Source organism: Callorhinus ursinus, unplaced genomic scaffold (genome assembly GCF_003265705.2).
Source record: "Callorhinus ursinus isolate GAN/ISIS: 27379988/994484 unplaced genomic scaffold, GSC_fseal_2.0 scaffold93, whole genome shotgun sequence".
In the NCBI taxonomy this organism is placed as follows: Eukaryota; Metazoa; Chordata; class Mammalia; order Carnivora; family Otariidae; genus Callorhinus; species Callorhinus ursinus.
The window spans coordinates 1,360,060-1,372,265 of NW_027397155.1; the positions used below are offsets into that span (position 1 = coordinate 1,360,060).

The window sequence follows — 12,206 nt, forward strand, 5'->3', positions numbered from 1 at the left end:
TTAGGAACCATGCTGTCCTTCTTAATGGCCCTTATCACAGCTGTAAGTAATTATTTAGAAGCACTCCCTCCCCAGTTATTTCTTAGGAGAGCAGGGAGCAAGGTCTTCACCATTTTGTTTTCAGAACCTAGAACAGCTCCTATCGCAGGGTATGTGATATTATAAAAATATATATATTATGAATGAATATATGAAGAACAGAGTAGCATAAGATACCGAGATTAGAAAGGTAGACTGGAGTCAAAGTGAAAGGGTCATAAGCAGCTCCTTGCAACTTAGGCAGTTTACTTAGGTGGACCCAAGTAAATGTTCCTTCCCTTTTTTTCTGATATGTGTCTGTGTCTCTGCAGGTTGTGACTTGATCCCAGTACAGTATCTCCGCTGGGGTGACCCTGAGCCCATTGCAGCTGTGGTGTTTGCCTGCCTCGGCCTGCTGGCCACCCTGTTTGTCACTGCAGTCTTCATCATTTACCGTGATACACCAGTAGTCAAGTCCTCCAGCAGGGAACTCTGCTATATCATTCTTGCTGGCATCTGCCTGGGTTACTTATGTACCTTCTGCCTCATTGCAAAGCCCAAACAGATTTATTGCTACCTTCAGAGAATTGGTATTGGTCTTTCCCCAGCCATGAGCTACTCAGCCCTTGTGACCAAGACCAATCGTATTGCAAGGATCCTGGCCGGCAGCAAGAAGAAGATCTGTACCAAAAAGCCCAGATTCATGAGTGCCTGTGCCCAGCTGGTGATTGCTTTCATTCTTATATGCATTCAGTTGGGCATCATCGTTGCCCTCTTTATAATGGAGCCTCCTGATATAATGCACGACTACCCAAGCATTCGAGAAGTCTACCTGATCTGTAATACCACCAACCTAGGTGTTGTCACTCCTCTTGGATACAATGGCTTGCTGATTTTGAGCTGTACCTTCTATGCTTTCAAGACCAGAAATGTTCCAGCTAACTTCAACGAAGCCAAGTATATCGCCTTCACAATGTACACCACCTGCATTATATGGCTGGCCTTTGTGCCAATCTACTTTGGCAGCAACTACAAAATCATCACCATGTGTTTCTCAGTCAGTCTCAGTGCCACAGTGGCACTAGGCTGCATGTTTGTGCCGAAGGTGTACATCATCCTGGCCAAACCAGAGAGAAATGTGCGCAGCGCCTTCACCACATCTACCGTGGTGCGCATGCATGTGGGGGATGGCAAGTCATCCTCAGCAGCGAGCAGATCCAGCAGCCTGGTCAACCTGTGGAAGAGGAGGGGCTCCTCTGGGGAAACCCTAAGGTAAAAGTTTTGGGGGTGATTGTGGGGCACTGGCCCCTATAGCTGAAGCAATGGTGTTTGCTTCCTGGGTCTTTTAAATGGGAAATATATGAGTGAATTAAACTCTGGGAGGCAGGGTGTGGGGAAAGGGGACTTGGGTATTCTCATTGAATGGGTTTTGTGAGGTTAATTGGATGTGGCCCCAGTTACTTATGCCAAAGCCAGAGACAGAGAAGTTGGGATTAAAAAAAAAAGCAGAGTTTCAGCAGAAAGGAAATGAGGTCCAAAAGGGCAGGGAGAGCACAGTTAAGTCATTAAGCCAAGGCAAGGACCTCCAGGTCCTGAGGAGACAGAAATACGTTGTGGACCAAATTCTAATTCACCAGAACAGAGTAGAGAAGTTTATTGTTAACACAGAAGATTATGCTGAGCACAGAGTGCCACAAGCCTTATGTATCTGGCTGTGCTGTGTGCCTGAACTTTTCCAAGCCCAGAAGAGCCCTTTGACTGCCCATCCCATAGAGATATGCAAATGTAGACTCCATGTTTTAGTTCCTAGTGGGCAACCTGAACTCTTTGGGAAATGTCTAAGTATCCGAACGAGGCAAAAGTGACCTTGCATATAATCTTCCACAACCACTAGCCAGTTTCCTGTTTTCTCTGTTGCCCACAGTCCCATCCCTCCCTTCAAGTTTAGTATCTCAGGTGGTACTTACGGGTCAAGTCCCATCTGAAAAGAATCTGGAGCCATCAGCCAATGATTCCCCCACCATGAGGGACTTTTATGTGGTAAATACTTCCTAAGGCATTTCTGAAGGCGATGAGATAATTTTTTTTTTTTAGCCAATTGAGATCCGTATCTTTAATAAACATCTAGAGAATACTGGTAGCATAGATTGCTATATTCCATGCTATCCCAGAGACCTATGGTTCCTTTAAAATCTGTTTAAATATGACAAGCTTTAAGAACTTGAAGTGTAACCTATCATCCCAAATAGCTGCTCAGACTTATGCTAGTAGCAAGTCTGGCTAGTAACCACTTTCTCCTTCCCTGCTTCTCGGGGGAAGAGAAGACTGTGGCCTCTGTGAGGGGCAGATGTGAAATTAGTGCAACTAAAACTTCCCAACATGGGGGCAATGAGATCATCTTATCGGTGGCTTGGGAACAAATTTGGAGGTATTAAAAAGGCTACATAGATTGTTCCTGGGAATAAGGACTCCCTCAATTTAAAAAGTACCTATCAGAAGAGCTAGTCAGGATATCATCTGCTTACTTCACAGAGATTTTATAATTTTCATAAAGCCTGATAAATAAATGAAAGATAAACATCTTTCAAATGGAAGATAAATAGCTAAATATTATTGCTTGAACAATTCTCTTATGCCATAATTTAGCCTGCATGGAAAGTCCCACCTTTCTATCAGCCCTAATTCTTCAAATCCTGAATAATAGTGATGGTAAAGATACTGTTTCTTCTGAGGATTGAAAAGCACTCATAAGGTACTTAATCACATAGCTTAATTCATTTGTGTTATTAACTTGTATCCTTGCCTCTTTTAATTTTTTTTCTAATTCCTGTATGCCTCTCATCTCTTTCCATGTACACTGAGCAAGGTATTTAACTAAATTGTAAATCTTGGGGCAAATAACTGTGTCTTCTATTTCTTCAATAAATCGTGGCAACGTCATGGTCTATCCACAGAAGACCTTTCATCTCTCTAAACTGCCAGAATATCTTCCATATGCTTTCCTGACTCCTCTCTAGAATATTTTTTTCCTGAAACTTCTGCAAGATCAGCCTTTTATTTTGTCTAAGAAGATTTATTTTCCAGACTTCTCTTTTACCAAACTCTCTCTTCAAATAAAACCTTCCAAGGCATCCTGATAGGTAATACAAACAGGCTGTGAGAGGGGTGGAATTGTGAGCCTGTGCTGAAGCACCCCAAACACTCCCTTCAGACAGGCTCCTTAGACAGTGTGGAGTGATGGGGAAAAGCACTGACTTTGTAGCCAGCTTCTCCTGAGTCTGACCTGTGGTGCTGCCATTCTTTTCTCTGAGCCTGAGTTTCTTCATCTGCCAAACTGAGATCATATCATCTGCCTCAGAGGGCTGTAAACAGTGAAAGAAACAATATATGCATAAAGTCCAGGTACACAGTAGATACTTTACTGAACGTGTCAGAGTATAGAGTCAGGCAGCTCTGGGATTGAATATTGGCAGCATCACCTACCAGCTGTGGAACCATAGGCACATCACTTAACCTCTCTATGCCTTGCTTTCCTCCTCTGATGAGTGGACATAATGAAACACAGTCTTCATACAGAGTTGTAAGACTAAATGAGTAAACACATGTAAAGTATTTTTTTATTATGTTAGTCACCATATAGTACATCATTATTTTTGATATAGTGTTCCATGATTCATTGTTTGTGTATAACACCCAGTGCTCCATGCAATATGTGCCCTCCTTAATACCCATCACCGGGCTAACCCATCACCACACACCCCTCGCCTCTGAAACCCTCGGTTTGTTTCTCAGAGTCCATAGTCTCTCATGGTTCATCTACCATGAGAGAATACATGTAAAGTATATGCCATGCAATAAGCACTTCATAAGTGTGTGTTTGCTGTTATTTTTAACTACATTAACAATTGTCAGTCTTCTTCCACCCTTGAAAGTCTCTGTGTCAGGAATGCAACCAGGATGATCCTAATAACAGAGAGAGCATCATAAAACGCAGTATAGGTCTATAGGCACATTGATTACATAGCCTGACCTTTCCAGAGCATCTCCATTTGGACATGGTCTAGTTCCTTGCCAGATTGTAGAACACACCCTTTGTCCTAATTTAAGCAAGGTGAGCTCCTTAGGAGTGGGATCCTTGTCTCCCTTGTCATCACTGTGCCTCCAGTGTCTGGAAGTACCAAGAAGGGTGCTTGATGCATAGAAGACAAGATAATCTTTGGTATATTTATTGAGCAAATAAATTTGGGAAGGTAGGAATGTGGGGGGTATATCTTGCTTGTGTTCAGATGTGCATACTACTATCCTCTAGTGGTTCTACTACCTTTCATAACATGAACCCTACTGTGATCTCTATTACAAGTATCACCTGCACTCCCGTGGTCCTCAGTTTCTGCTCAAGAATCAGGTCATCAATCCCATCCATTGATCTCATGTTTTTCTATAATTCTAACATACCTCTAGTAACATTAGGTTACTATTTTCAACTATTTCCTCTCTACTTTAGTAAATAAGGGGCAACATAAATAACAAAATTTACTGATAGTGCCAATAGGAAACAGAAATTCTCAGGATTCTTGGCAATATTTTAACTTGTTTTCCCTACAGAGCCATGTAGTCCTTGATGAATGGATTTTGCGGTCAGTATGTTTGGGTATTAGAATATCAAAGGTAGTGAGGAGGGACCTTTGGCACTTGTTGAATTTCCTGTACTTAGTTCTGGCAAATGCTGGTCTATTATGGCTGAGACAGGCTATAGTCTGATTATATAGTGACTTCTTTTTTTCTGGAACCTACTTTTGATATGGAGAAGAAAGACCAGAAAAAGCTATAATACCCTTGCTTCACATACATCCCCTACCAGCCACCCTCTTTTAGCTATAATCCTACAAAATAATTTAGATCCAAACTAAACTTATTTTCCTCTAGGTCTCCCATGAGCTCTCACACTAAGTATTTCTTTTCTGTGATCCAACATCAAGATGTTCAGAATGTTAATATGGTATTTATCGCATTGTAAGATATAACTGGTTATATATGGATTTATCTTCCCTTTTAGTTTATAAAGTCCAGTGTGTATCACATTATCTATCTCTAGGACTTAAATAATGGGGAAAGACGTGAACTTGGATGCTTCTAATACTTTCACATTTTATTCTAAATTACCTTCATTAGTTGGGCTTCTCAGGCTTGAATTCTGTAATATGCCAATGAGCCCATCTATTGGGATTTACAGGGAGCTTAAATAGTTAACTTAGATCTCTGACTGTAGGGGCGCCTGGGTGGCTCAGTTGGTTAAGCGGCTGCCTTCGGCTCAGGTCATGATCCTGGAGTCCTGGGATCGAGCCCCGCATCGGGCTCCCTGCTCAGCAGGGAGTCTGCTTCTCCCTCTGATCCTCTTCCCTCTCGTGCTATCTCTCATTCTCTCTCTCTCTCAAATAAATAAATAAAATCTTTAATAAAAAAAAAGATCTCTGACTGTAGGTCTTTGGAGAGAAGCAGCTGCTATGCTAGGCCCAGCCTGGTTCTGCTTTCTTCCATCTGTTACATGGAGAGGCAAGCTACTATAAACCCAGACTGGGTCTGGGCCCTGTTTGAAAAGGCATCTCATGGCAGACAGCTAGGGCTTCATTTTAAAGATGACATGAATTGCACACGTTAGAATGAAAGTAATACCTCTTGAGGTTATAGTGACTGTGTTTCCAAAAGTTAGGACACACTCTTGGAGCAGTGGATGTAGAGACAGTAGATGCAAATATAGCAAACTAGTGTATAGTTCTGGCTCTGGAGCCACACCTGGATTCAAATCTAGCAGTGTAAATTTGAACAAGGTACACCAGTCCTTTTCCTCAACTGTAAAATGGTAGATAATGATCCCTGTTGTGAGAGTAAATGAAGTGATATGTGTTAAATGGTTAGTATTAGCACACAGAAAGCACTCAATAAATGGTAGGTAAATCTTTAGAAATGTGTTCAGCTGCAAGTAAGGGAAAGCCTGATTTTCAGAGACTTTTATGATTTGTATGGGTTTCACTTCCCTCATGTTACAAGAAACACGTAGACAGACAGCTCCTCGTGGTCTTCCAATGCTCAGTGGTTCCAGAGCCAACATCTCCACTGTTCTCTGGGCCTTTTGTTTTTTAAGATTTTATTTATTTATTTGAGAGAAAGAGAGCGTGAGGGAGAGAGAGAGAGAGTGTGCACAAGCCAGGGGGAAAGGCCAAGAGAGAGAGAGAAGCTGAGCAGGGAGTCTGGTGTGGGGCTCAATCCCAGGACCCTGGGATCATGACCTGAGTGGAAGGCAGATGCTTAACCAACTGAGTCACCCCGGTGTCGTCTCTGGGCCTTTTTACTAATGGTTGCTCAATGGCTTCGTGTGTTACATCCTTTCATTAGGGAAAACAATTGTCTTCTCAGGATCCCATAACTGCCTTTCTGTCACATTGACCAAAACTGTCTCCTGCAGATACCCCTAGCTGCAAGAGAGTAGGAAAAAAGTGTGCATTTAGCTTTTACATCTTCTATAATGGAAACTGAGAAGGTTCAGAAGGGGGCGTCAAGTGCCCATGAATAGTGTCTACCGTGGAAAATGATAGTACCTAGTAGTGGTGGTGGTAGTAGTAATGGTAGGAGAATTACCTAGTGGTCACAAAATATTGAAAGGAGAAGCAATAATCTTTCCCATTTTTCAAACGGGGAACTTGAGGTCCAGCGTGGTTAGAATGCTCACCCACAGTCTTGTGACCAGTTACACTCAGCTCTCGACTCAGGCCTTAGCTCGTTGGCCTTAGAGCTGAGCCTTCCCCAAAATATATTCTTTAGAGAGCTAGTCTCACAAATTGTTCTATGAAAAAAAAAAAAGTATTTGGTCAAACAAGTTTGAAAGCACTCTGACTATTCCTGACTATACCTTTAAAATAGTGTGACTGTGTTTACGGATAAACACTGAGAAGTTTTGCAGTGTAGAAACCAATCATTCATTCGTTCATTCTTTTCAATCATTCTCCACACTTGTTGAACACAGGACTATTATTTTCAGGTAACTCTCTTAACTTTCTGGAGCATTAATACTACAAAGGGGAATCATGATGGAAAATATCATCATAGCCGAAGGGAAGATGTGTTTCTGGGCGACTGAAGGGTTATTCCTATCGCCAGTGAGAGGGCGACAGAAGGAGCCAATTCCCACCTCTGGTCATGGAGACAGAGTCACTTTTGTTCTCTGAGCACCTCAGGGAAAAATAGAGCCAATGCTAAGAGATCTAGCAGTTTTTTGGGAAGTGAAATAGGCTCACCCTAGAGCCCCCAAAAGAAAATACCCAGAGCCACTCATTCAATTCACTGAAATAGCAAAGGGAGATTTTTATTTAAATGGGAGTGAGTCACTATAGATTTTTTTTAAATATAGAAACATACTATTTATGCCATCAATGTATAGAGGTCCCTGTGATTAACATTTTGGTTCTAGACACTAATTTTCCCACACAACATGGTGCAGCATCAAATCATTGTCAAGCAGATAATGCCATGCTTCCGTGGAAGGACTTCACTTCAGCTGCAAATTGACAAATGAGCACAAAACCCCTTCTGACCTAAATAAAGCATTGAATGTGAGGAGTCTAAAGTTCTGGTTCTACAAGATTCAGAATTTCCAGGGTCATGGGGCTGAGGTTCTCAGATGCAGTGGGCATTTATAGCTACATTAATGACAGAGGCTGTAGCTCCAGACCATACATTTTCTCAGAAAGTAAAAGCCTCGCTGGGGATTTTCCTCAGTGGCAGAAACATTCTCCCTGCCTCCACCTTAATTTTAGAAACTCTCATGTGCCACTTTTGTTTTAATTAACTAATTAACTTTGCTTTCATTGACATTGTCATGAGAGCCCATTCAGACTATCTGCTAAAGCAACCGCTAGCCCTTTCACGTCCATTGCCCAAATTATAATTTGCCTGGAAAATTGGTTCTCTTGTGTGAATGCCAATATACCCCAAAGATGATCAGAGCTTTGATGAGTTCCATCTGCTTAGATTTCATTAAGGAGTTATTAGTCCATATGAAGGGATGTTCATGTTATCTCTTCCTTTAGAATCCCCTGCCTCTTCCTTCTATCTTTCCGGGTTGCTTTTCTCTTCCAGGGCCCAGCTTCCCCACTGAAACCCTATAGATTAAACTGTCTCATAGATTTTCCCTCATCTGGACTCTCAGAACATTTAGCACACATCCTCACACCTTCTTCATTTATTTCTGATACAAACAGAACTGAACATTGTCAGGCACTGTGGTAGGCCCTAGGGGCCCGGGATGGGGTTGTTTTGTGTAGCTACCTGATGCTGTCTTAACAGTAGTTCTCTGTCTTCCTTGGTGTCTAGCCCCGTGCCTGACACACAGCAGTGCTCAGTGACAGAGTCTGATTCGGGTGGGCTGCAGCTCTTAGGGCTTACACTGCCATTACGGGGAGCAGAACTACTCACTTTATGGACTTGATTGCCCAGATTTTATCTGATAATACTTGGTTCGAAAAATATAAGAAAAAATCTTTTTTTGCTACAAGCAAACTTTTTGTTTTTCATCAAGCTTCCTTGGAGGCCTGCTGTGTGCCAAGTAGATTCTGGGGACACAGAGCGTAAGTAACAGTCTTTGAGGAGCTCTCAGTCTTCCGAAACAGAACTGGAAACAGGTTAGTTTCAATAAAATGATTGAAGTGCTGTGATAGGAGTCTAGGGGGGAGCAGAAGAGCCCAGAGGCAGAAGCAGCAAATTCTACGTGTGGAGAATTAGAAATACCGCCCAAAGGATCCAATTCCAACAATAGATACTATTTAAATACTTTATGCCTACTTAGCCATCCTCAGGGCTTCCCCAGCGAGGATAGGTTAGAGCCAAACTTCCTTACCCTTCCGTGGCAGGAAAGGCCCCTGGTGGTATGAGCCTTCCCCCAGCCAGCCTGGCATCTAGTCCCTCCCTCCTTGACTTTCCATTCGGACCCACTCAATTTTCTTGCTTTCAGGCTTCTATCAGTGCAGCTAATGTGTTATAAAATACACCTGCTCCACCACCCTCAACTCTAAGTCGGCTAAATCATACTCAGCTTTGATACCCCTTCTACCCGCAAGCCTGTCCTGACCCTCTGAGACCACATTAGGTCCCACTCTTTATGATCCAAATGAGCCATGTGCTTCTCCCTCCAGCACATTCATCACCCTGTGCTGCAATTCCATGTTTAACTGTAAGACTCCCTTACACACATGATACGCATGAGTGTGAGCAGACACACACACACACTCACACACTATCATGTGAACTTACTAAGCACAAGGTCCGTGTCTTCATTTTTCTGCGCCATTGGATCCCAGCCCAGTGCCAGGCATGTGGTTAGCACTCAAAAATGTTGATTGAGTAAATGGATAGATGGATGGATATACGAATAATGACACGTGGATGACACTGGCATTTGACAGTGAACACAAAGAAGGGTGGAGGATAGCGAATAATTATATTCATTGAGCACTTGGTGATGGGCCCAGTGCTGTTCGAAATCCTTATACGGATTAACTCTTTTAATCCTCAAAACAATCCTCATTTTCCTGATAAGGCAACTGAGGTAAGCAGAGGGTAATTTACTTGCTCAAATCCATGAAGAGAGCTGGTAGAAGAGGCAGGCTTCCAATAAAGATGGGCTGGCTTCAGGGCGCATGCAGATAACCATCCAACAATGGTCCCCACCCCAGGTCTTCATATTTTGTAGCCTGGACTGAGAAAAACTGAGACTGAATGGGTGCGAAAAGTGACTTGCCCCCAGGAGTTTCCCTGCAAACTGCTCCTGGAACTTTATGGCACTTTACTTTCTTGCCACGGTCATTCCTTCAGCTGAGCCTGATCTGACTTGTGTTTTAGCTCAGAAGCCTACGAGGTAAAATTTGAACTTGAAAAGGCTGCCCGATATCTTTTCTATTTAACGGTGATTTTTGGCTATCTATATAGATTTTGTTTGTGTAGGAAAAAATCTGACTTGTTTTTACTATTTATAGTATTTATTATACTTATTAATATGAGCATTTTATTATAATTAGGAATTATGAGGATTTACATAATTTCTGACATAACTCTTTGTGTTTTGTGGTATGCCTAATCTCCAATAAAAATCTCATGAAATAGGCAGGGAATCCTAGTGTTTCCCACCTTGACCCAATCCAGTGTAATTCCAACCAGTGTTTTTAGAATAATCACTGTACCCTCAGTACATTGCTGAATTCTAGGAATATAAAGACAAATAAGACACAAACCCTGCCCTTAGGAGCAGCTCACGGAGTAGTGGGGGAGACCAAACCATATACAAATCATTAACTTTTGTAGTGTATGAAGTGATAAAGGAGATGATGCAGAGGTAAGTCAGGCTAAAAAGGACACTTTGTCCAATCTGGAGGTTTCGGGAAGGCTTCCTGGAAAGGCAACACCTGCACTGCATTATTTCCCATTCTTTGGGAAAGATGAAAGATGACATGAGCCAGGTAAAAACCGTGAGGTACACAGTGTGGGGGAACAATATGAACAACAGCCCAGAGGTATGACCCAACCCGGTGTGGGCAGGGAATTGCAGTGTGTCAAATGTGTGTGGGCAGGAGGCAGGGAATGGACTGCAGAGGCTTAGCCTGAGCAAGGGGGCTGCCAACTGCCCGCCTTCCAGCTCCTGCAACTTCCATTCAATAACCTCTTCGGTTTACCATCAAATTCCATATACTCATGGCCACTTCCTAACACCAGTGTGATGCCTCCCCAGCTATCCCCCACCAAAACTTATGTGTCCTCACCTTCCTCTCTGCTAGAAAACACACGAATTTGTTTGTGCTTTCCCAATAATGATCCTTAGTGACCTGCTTTATCCTCTAGGTGGTAAATAAACACTTCTCGAACAACTATTTGATTACAGAGACTATGCTAAGTACTTATGTATGTACTATCTCACTGGATCGTCACACAGTATTTTATAATAGAAAGTATCACGCCTTCCACAGATAAGAAAAAGAAAATAACTGAGACAGGTAGAGGTTAAGCAAGCTTTATTTTGTGCATATTTTATAAGTAGTAAATTTGGGATTCAAACCCAGGTCTGTATGTTTTTATAGCTCTTTTTTATTTTAATATTGCCTTTCTGATGGATTCATTTTTCTCAACCATGTATATACATTCCATCTTGTTTTTGATAAATAGTCACTGTGAATGTATTTCTACCAAATAAAATATTAGTATTTTTATTCTAATTTTTACTCCTAGAGAAATGACCCTAAAGGTGACTTTTTTTTTTTTTTTTTTGGCATACGGGCAAATCAGTCAGGGTGACATCATGGAAAAAGATAGGCTGTCAGTGTCAATCCTGTTATAACTTGGTAGAAGTACTATGGTGCAGGAAATGAGCCTAGTCAGCAAAGATATGGATTCCAATCCTGGCTCTGCCACACACAAACTGGGACTTGAGACCAAGCCCTTAATTCTCAGAACCTCTGGACAATGAGGATGATACTATGCATCCCACTGTGTATTATGCACACAGGATCATTGTGAACATCTTACAGATTATGTCCCACACGTCAGGTTCATGAGACGTGAGTTTTCTTTTTCCTAATCATGGGGTCATCTCACTTCCCGTCCTCCCAATATAAAGCTCTGGTGACCTAATATGAGGTTCCATGACATCAGTCTTCAGGAAATTAACTGAAATGAAAATATTTGACTTTGGGAACCTGGCCTGAATTACTAGTAAATCATGGCTACATCCTGGGGGCCGATGGCCCTCTAAATTTCCTTTATATTCTTAGGTAGAAGGTTACGGAGTTTCTGTGACAGTGCTTTATCAGAAGTCAGGCTTCCCTCAGAGTATAAAAGCGATTTGTAAGTGTTAGCCACTTTTCTCATTCCCCTTGTGGTTTTGGCAGTACATTTATAAATCTTCATGAAAAAACTATTTTGATTTTTAACTTGGCCCAGATGGGTCCATTTTACTTAATGTTTAGAAACTAAGTGATGAATCACTGTGGTCAATTTTATATATCACATGATATGAAGCTCTCTTTGGGAAGGCAAGTGCATGCTCACATTGTTCATTTACATTTAGCAAAAAAAAAAAAAAGAAAGAAAAGAAAGAAAGAAAAAGAAAGAAAGAAAGAAAGAAAGAAAGAAAGAAAGAAAGAAAGAAA

At 41.8% G+C, this 12,206-nt stretch overlaps 1 protein-coding gene across 4 annotated transcripts in view; it reads left to right on the top strand.

Annotated features, from left to right (window-relative positions):
* GRM5 (glutamate metabotropic receptor 5) overlaps positions 1–12,206 on the top strand; it is a 665,424-nt gene that overhangs the window by 607,392 nt on the left and 45,826 nt on the right. For all 4 annotated transcript variants that reach the window (XM_073888708.1, XM_073888709.1, XM_025893393.2 and 1 more), the window contains exon 8: positions 351–1,290. In XM_073888708.1, coding sequence (XP_073744809.1) covers positions 351–1,290 — 940 coding nt within the window. The remainder of the gene's footprint in view (positions 1–350; positions 1,291–12,206) is intronic.